The following is an 8,305-nucleotide window of genomic DNA, read 5'->3' on the forward strand; positions in this document are numbered from 1 at the left end:
ATATCTTGGTAGCAGGCTCTATTCTCGGCCCCGCCCTGGTGGGGCGTATGAAAGGCAACCAACCAATGTGTCCCTCTCACATTAATGTTTCTCTCTTGCTTGGTCGACTCATGCAGTGTGTGTCATCTTTCAGCAAAAATGGAGCATTGCCGGTCCAGTTTTAAGCCGGCTGTGGAAGTGCTGCCCCAGCTTTCCAACAGAGGAAATAAAAAGTTACTGGAAGAGCTGCTGAGCAAGTTCAGGAGCAGCATGCACCTGCAACTCACCTGTTTCCAAGCTGCTTCCTCAGCCATGATAAAAACATAAATGCCTCCAAAGAAAGGGCCATCCAAAGATAACTAGTGAGGAAATTATTCTCTTTAAGTGCCCTAAGGTATTTGTATACAAAGCAGTTCGTTTGCAGCCGCCCCACCCCCCCCAATTAGTAACTTAGAAAGATGTTGGTATATGTTTTATTTCAACCAAAATAACCTTATTTAAAATGCCAATCTTATTAAGAAATATTCAGAATATTGTCTCTTATCCATTTTGAGTTTATTCTTATGTATGGTGTAAGTTGGTGGTCTAGTTTTATTTTTTTTGCATGTATCTGCCCAATTTCCCAACACCATTTATTGAGGAGACTCTCTTGACTCCATTGTATGCTCTGGCCTCCTTTGTCAAATATTAATTGAGCACAATGGCTTGGGTCCATTTCTGGGGTCTCTGTTCTGTTCCATTGATCTATATGCCTGTTCTTGTGCAGTACCAGGAAAATATTGTCTCTCTTAAGCATGTTAACCATTGTAGCTAACATGATTATGAATTAAATTATAAAACTGCAAAAAAAGTTTTCCTCTCTGTGTCTCCCCCTTCCTTTCCACTTTTTCTAAAAATTCAATGGAAAAATATTCTCAAATGAAGATGAACAAAATGAAACAAAGAAACAAAATCTGAGCAACAAAATAAATATTGTAGTATTAAATTATAATCCGAAGTATAAAATAAACATACATGCATCCATACTGATATAAATAAATGATTGAATAAATAAACTGAATGGTGGAGTAGAAACAAATCTTCTTAACAGAAAAATTCCAAATAATGTATGAATATACTCTTCCTTATAGGAGATGGTGCTTAAACACTTCTTCACTACTTTGAGTAAGGGCTGGATTTGTAATTCTGCTTCCAAAGAATAAAGAAAGAAGAAAATATTAACTTTAAAATGGAGCCAGGCAGCATGGCTCAGTGGTTGAGCATCAACTTATGAACCAGGAGGTCATGGTTCGATTTCCAGTCAGGGTACATGCCCAGGTTGTGGGCTGGATCCCCAGTGGGGGGCATGCAGGAAGCAGCTTATCAATGATTCTCTCTCATCATTGATGTTTCTATCTCTCTCTCTCCCTCTCCCTTTCTCTTTGAAATCAATAAAAATATTTTTTAAAAAATAAAATGGAGAAAGCTAGCAAACACTACCTTAACCAAGTGATCAAGATTAACCTCACCAGGTTGTCATGTGGATATCATAAACCTCCTGATGTGATGTGATAAGAAGGGCATTTTACCTCTGTGGTATATATTTTTTAATTGTGGCATCACAATGTTGTTCAACCATCACCTCTAGTTCCAACATTTTTTTTTAACACCTCACAGAAACTCGGTACCCATTAAGCAATAACTCCCCATTCTCTCCTTCTCCCAGTCCCTGCTAACTTCTAATCTACATTCTGTCTCTATGAATTTGACTACTCTAGAGACTTCACATAAGTGGAATCATATAATATTTGTTACTTTGTGTCTGGCTTAGTTCTCTGTGGCATGTATCAGAACTTCATTCCTTTTAATGGCTGAGTAATACTCCATGTGTGTATCCATTGTTTATCCATTTATCTTTTTTTTCTTTTTTTAGATACAGAGAATTTTATTAAATTGGCATAGTTTGGACCAAAGAGATAAAATGATCACTGCCAGCTTATCTGCAGCCCTTCCTTTTAACAGGCTAATGAACACAACCTGGAACACAAGCAAGTCTTGCAGGTCTAAGAGACAGTGAAGGGGTTTCCTCAGAATTTAAACATATTAACACAACCAGTCATATAAATCTAAATGTAAGCCAATCTCCTACAGGTTTTGAGATGGCACTTGCCACCTCTGTGAAAAGTTGAACACTAGGAATCAAGTCCCACCATATTGTTAGAAGGGAGGACAGTCACAGCACATGCTGAACCAAAATTATCATCAGAGCTCAAAAAGCTGACCATATTCATTTAACCACAAGCCAATCTCATTTAATTCAGGATTGCCCAAAAGAAATGCTCTATTAGCCATTCATGATCTGAATTCTGGTGTATAAGATCAATTTAAATATGGTACACATAAAAAAAGTCACAAAACATTTGTAATAAATAAGGCAGTGGCCAACTATTACTCATTAGTAGCTTTTTTGAGATAAGCTGTCAAGTCTGCCCTCTCTGCACTCTTCTTAATGCCAGCGAAGATCATTTTTGTTCCAGTGATGTGCTTCTTGGGATTCTCCAAATACCCCATCAGTGTAGCCTCACCCCAGGTGATACCTTTGTTCTTGTTGGCATCCGTGTAAGAAAATCCAGGGGCCTGACCTGTCTTTCGCCCAAAGAGACCATGGAGATTTGGCCCAGTCTTGTGCTTGCCTCCCTTTTCCACAGTATGGCACCGGGCACACTTCTGAACAAAAATCTTCTTGCCCTTCTCAACATCACCCATTTTTAAATCGCTCGTTAGTCGCGCGTGATGCGGAGATGCCCACTCACAAGCCGGACGTCATTCTCTCTCCATTTATCTATTGATGGGCACTTGGGTTGTTGCCACCTATTGGCTATTGTGAGTAGCGTTACATCAACATTGTGAATTTTGGTATACAAGTATCTGTTTGAGTCCTGTTTCAATAGTTTTGGATATAGAACTAGCAGTGGAATTGCTGGGTCCTATGGTAGTGTAGTTCTCAGTTTAACTTTCTGAGGCACCACCAAACTGTTATCCAACAAAGGCACCACTGTACATTCCCACCAGCAATATATAAGGGTTTCAATTTCCTCACATCTTTCCCAACACTTGTAATTTTCCTTTAAAAAAAATTATAGCCATCCTAATAGATGAGAAATGGTATCTCATTGGGATTTTTAAAAAAGATACTTTTATTGATTTTAGAGAGGAAGGGAGAGGGAGAGAGGGATAGAAACATCAATGATGAGAGAGAATCATTGAGTGGCTGCCTCCTGCATGCCCACACTGGGGATTGAGCCCACAACCCCGGACATGTGCCCTGACCAGGAATCAAAACCGTGACCTCCTGGTTCATAGGTAGCCACTCAACCATGGAGCCACACCGGCCGGGCCATGTAGACATTTTTTTTAAAAAATATATTTTATTGATTTTTACAGAGAGGAAGGGAGAGAGATATAGAGAGTTAGAAACACCAATGAAAGAGAAACATCGATCAGCTGCCTCCTGCACACCCCCTACTGGGATGTGCCCGCAACCAAGGTACATGACCTTGACCGGAATCAAACCTGGGACCCTCCAGTCCACAGGCTGACGCTCTATCCACTGAGTCAAACCAGCTAGGGCCATGTTGACATTTTTAAGTGGCCTTTATACCTAAAAACAATGTAAGGAAATATAAAATTCCTGAATCATATTTTCTTTTTTAAAATCTTAAAAATGCTGTTTCACTGTTTCTAGCATAAAATGCTGCTGTAGGGAAGTCTGATGCCAATCTAATTTTCTTCCTTCAGCCGAAACCGGTTTGGCTCAGTGGATAGAGCGTCAGCCTGCGGACTGAAAGGTCCCGGGTTTGATTCCGGTCAAGGGCATGTACCTGGGTTGCGGGCACATCCCCAGTGGGAGATGTGCAGGAGGCAGCTGTTCAATGTTGCTAACTCTCTATCTCTCTCCCTTCCTCTCTGTAAAAAATCAATAAAATACATTTTAAAAAAAAAAGAAAAAAAAAATTTTCTTCCTTCCTTCCTCCCCCTCTCTCTTTCTCCCTCCTTCCCTCCCTTCCTCTCTCTCTCTCTTTCTTTCTTTTTCTTTTATTTTTTAATCCTCACCTGAGGATATTTTTCCCATTGATTTTTAGAGAGAGTGAAAGGGAGAGGGAGAGACAAAGAGAAACACCAATGTGAGAGAGATACATCGATTGATTGCCTCCCATATGCCCCTGACCAGGGCCAGGAGCCTAAAATCGAGGTACATGCCCTTGCCTGGAATGGAACCCAAGTACTTCAGTCCGCAGGCCAACACTCTATCCACTGAGCCAAATGGCTAGGGCAGTGGTCTGCAAACCTCGGCTCTCGAGCCACATGCGGCTCTTTGGCCCCTTGAGTGTGGCTCTTCCACAAAATACCACGTGCAGGCGCGCACGTACAGTGCGATTGAAACTTCGTGGCCCATGCGCAGAAGTCGGTTTTTGGCCTGGGTGAGTCTATTTTGAAGAAGTGGCATTAGAAGAAGTGGGGGGCCCTAACTGGTTTGGCTCAGTGGATAGAGCGTCGGCCTGCGGACTGAAAGGTCCCAGGTTCGATTCCAGTCAAGGGCACATGCCGGGGTTGTAGGCTTGATCCCCAGTAGGGGACCTCCAGGAAGCAGCTGATCAATGATCCTCTCTCACCATTGATGTTTCTATCTGTCTCTCTCTCCCTCTCCCTTCCTCTCTGAAATCAATAAAAATATATTTTAAAAAAAAAAAGAAGAAGAAGAAGTGGGGGATGTTGGTCGGTTGGTCGGCCGGTCGTTCGGGCGACGGGAGACTCGGTGCAGACAGGCTGCGGGATACGCAGCGTGGGGGAGGTACACTGTTTTGAGGTACATTCGCTGAGGTTGACCCCTTCCAACTCTCCCATCCACACGCGTCTTGAAACAAGTATACAAGACGTGTGTGGATGGGAGAGTTGGAAGGGGTCGACCTCAGCAAACATACCTCAATCAGATTGAGGACGTTTTTAGCAAAGGCCAGCTTAGGAGTACCCTAATTAAGTTAATAACAATATACCTACCTATATAGTTTAAGTTTAAAAACTTTGGCTCTCAAAAGAAATTTCAATCGTTGTACTGTTGATATTTGGCTCTGTTGACTAATGAGTTTGCCGACCACTGGGCTAGGGCCAAACTAATTTTCTTTTCCTTATAAGTGACTAGTACTTTTTGCCTGGATGCTCAAAGAAGTTTTTTGTTGTTATTGTTTTAACTATCCTGGATCAGTTTTCTCCTATTATACAATATGCCCTTTCAATTTATGTCTTATTTTATTTCAGGAAAAATTTCTCAAAATTTTTGTTTGTTTGTTTGTTAATATATTTTATTGATTTTTTTAAAGAGAGGAAGGGAGAGGTATAGAGAGTTAGAAACATCGATGAGAGAGAAACATCAATCAGCTGCCTCCTGCACACACCCTACTGGGGATGTGCCCACAACCAAGGTACATGCCCTTGACTGGAATCGAACCTGGGACCCTTCAGTCCGCAGGCCGACGCTCCATCCACTGAGCCAAACCGGTTAGGGCTCAAAATTTTGTTTTAAATATTTGTTCTGATATATCACTCTGGTTTTCCTTGGGGGAATAAATATGTTTGCATCTGTGTTTGTAAAATCTCTTGTTTTCTTTATCACTTTCTCTTAAAACCTTTTCTTTTAAAAAATTCTTTCAGCCCTTCCTCAAAAAGTTAAAAATGGAACTCCCATTTGACCCAGTGATCCCACTTCTAGGTATATATCCCAAGAAAACAGAAACACCAATCAGAAAGGATATATGCACCCCTATGTTCATAGCAGCACAATTTACCATAGCTAAGATCTGGAAACAGCCTAAGTGCCCATCAGCAGGTGAATGGATTAGAAAACTGTGGTACATCTACACGATGGAATACAATGCTGCTGTAAAAGAAGGAATTCTTACCATTTCCAACATCATGGATGGAACTGGAGAGCATTATGCTAAATGAAATAAGCCAGCCAATGAAAGAAAAATACCACATGATCTCACTCATTTATGGATAATTAAGACCATTATAAACTGATGAACAAAAATAGATACAGAGGCAAAGCAACATCGAACAGACTGTCAAACTACAGCAGGAAGGCCAGAGATCAACCGAAGGACTTGTATGCATGCATATAAGCATAACCAATGGACATAAGACACTGGGGGGTAAGGGAGGCCAGGGGAAGGTCAAGGGGAGAAAAAAAAAAAGGAGACATATATAATACTCTTTGTAATACTTTAAACAATAAAATAAAATTTAAAAAAAGTCTTTCAGCCCTTAATTGTGCTTTTATCTTCATTTTTTATTTCTGAAAAAAAGTTTAAATTTTTTTCCTGAGATTTCTTAGTTCTCATTTAATACCTGGCTGTTTTCTATCCATATCACTTTTTAGCTTTTCTAATTCTGAGTTATGCTGCTCTTTCAAAACATCTATTATTTTCTTTATTTCATCTAAATATTTTATATTTAATCTGTGGGGCCTAAGCACTTTCTTCCAAAAAAATTAGCAGCCCCAGCCCACCAGTGTGACTCAGTTGGTTGTGCATAGTCTCATGCACCAAGAGGTCGTCAGTTGGATTCCCACCCGGGTTGCAGGGCTCCATGATATTCTCTCATGGATGTTTCGCTCTCTCATCCATCCTCTTCCTATAAAATCAATTAAGATGTATTTTTAAAAAAAATATTAACAGGCTGAAACCGGTTTGGCTCAGTGGATAGAGCGTCGGCCTGCGGACTGAAGGGTCCCGGGTTCGATTCCGGTCAAGGGCATGTACCTGGGTTGCGGGCACATCCCCAGTGGGGGATGTGCAGGAGGCGGCTGATCGATGTTTCTCTCTCATCGATGTTTCTGACTCTCTATCTCTCTCCCTTCCTCTCTGTAAAAAATCAATAAAATATATTAAAAAAAAAAAGTAAAGACTATTTAAAAAAAAATATTAACAGGCCTGAAAAAAAGTAAATATATAAAAATATTAGGTTGAAGTTTTCATCTGCTTTGTAACTACAACTTTCTAGTGTGTTATTGTCTCTGGAACATTATAAGGTTCACGGTATTTTTACCTCATTGTTTCCACAGTAATATGTATGGGATTAGTTCATATTCCTTATCTGTTACCAACCTTAAGTGCAGATTTTCAGGGGCAATGAAGAGCAGCCCTGCCTCTGGCCAGCCACCGGGAGCTCCGCCCTCGCTCTCACTACTCCCCGCGGCCCCGCCCATTGAGCACACTGCCCCGGCCCCGCCCACTCATTGTGTACACTCCCCCAGGCCCCGCCCACTCACTGCGCACACTGCCCCGGCCCCGCCCCCGCCGCGCACGCCGTCGCGCCCCACCCCCGCCCCCACCCCCTCCCGGCTCAGCCTCGTGCCTGGTGTGAAGAAGCTCGGTGTAAAATTTCCCGCCATTTGCTGCACTTTGTGAGGAGAACTGGACGGTTTCGGTGAGATCCGCAGTCTTCGGGGACACGGCGGCCGGTTGGGTACGTAGGTAGCTGTGAAAGAACTACTGGTAAATGGAAGACTGCCAAATTCCTATCACCCCCAGAAGCCAGGCAAGTCTTGCCCTCACAAACCCTGTTAACCGGCCTTCCTATAGGGGTTCATCTGGTTCAACTGACTTGACTAAAATTGTTGTGACTGCCTCGAAACAAACCAGGGCGTATGTAGCGGGGCCTTTTTCAGGGGCTCTGTGGACGCACTCCCTGATAGAAGTTCGCGTACAGCGAGCAACTCATGGAAACCTGACGCTCACGGCTGCGACTGCAACCCCGCGGCATTGCTTCAGTAAGGTTTTATCGTGAACTTCACCTTATGTGAAAAAAATCTAGTGTGGTGCAAACCAGCCGTCATTCTTTTGGCAAACCTCTCCATGAACTATTTTTAAACTTTTTTTAGAGAAAAGACTTCGGTAGGCGGGAACGATACCTTTATTTTATTTTATTATTTTCCCAATTTTATTTCAAAGGAAATCAAACTAGTAGATCTATTTAAAAAAAAATTTTTTTAAAGCATCATCTCCTTTAATCCTCATGATAGCCCTGTGAGTTCAGATCTACTAATGACGCCCTTTATAGCGGAGGAACCTGAGGCTCCGACAGGCTCCACAACTTCTTTGAAGTTGCAATGGCAGGACCTATGATTCAAACCCAGATTTGCTTAAAAGCTAGGCCTTTGAACCCTTTACAGGCAGGTATAGAATTACCAGATCTTACAGATCATACTGCTTTTGAAGATTCTTGATAATTATAAAATTCGGTCAGCATCCAGGCTCCTTGCCTTCCTCTACGTACGTCCAGCCTACAA

General features: G+C 42.0%; 1 protein-coding gene across 1 annotated transcript; it reads right to left on the minus strand.

Moving 5' to 3' along the window:
• Positions 1-2,373: 2,373 nt before the first annotated feature.
• Positions 2,374-2,746, minus strand: LOC139003993 (cytochrome c-like). The gene has a single exon (XM_070406578.1). It carries the CDS (start codon positions 2,722-2,724, stop codon positions 2,407-2,409), a length of 318 nt encoding a protein of 105 aa, XP_070262679.1. The 5' UTR covers positions 2,725-2,746; the 3' UTR covers positions 2,374-2,406.
• Between the last annotated feature and the right edge of the window lie 5,559 nt (positions 2,747-8,305).

Source organism: Myotis yumanensis, unplaced genomic scaffold (genome assembly GCF_028538775.1).
Source record: "Myotis yumanensis isolate MYYU_CA2020_CCGP unplaced genomic scaffold, mMyoYum1.0.hap1 SCAF_1, whole genome shotgun sequence".
NCBI lineage: Eukaryota > Metazoa > Chordata > Mammalia > Chiroptera > Vespertilionidae > Myotis > Myotis yumanensis.

Coding starts and splice junctions, on each gene's coding strand:
- LOC139003993 (XM_070406578.1), bottom strand. CDS start 2,724: ATGGGTGATGTTGAGAAGGGCAAGAAGATTTTTGTTCAGAAGTGTGCC.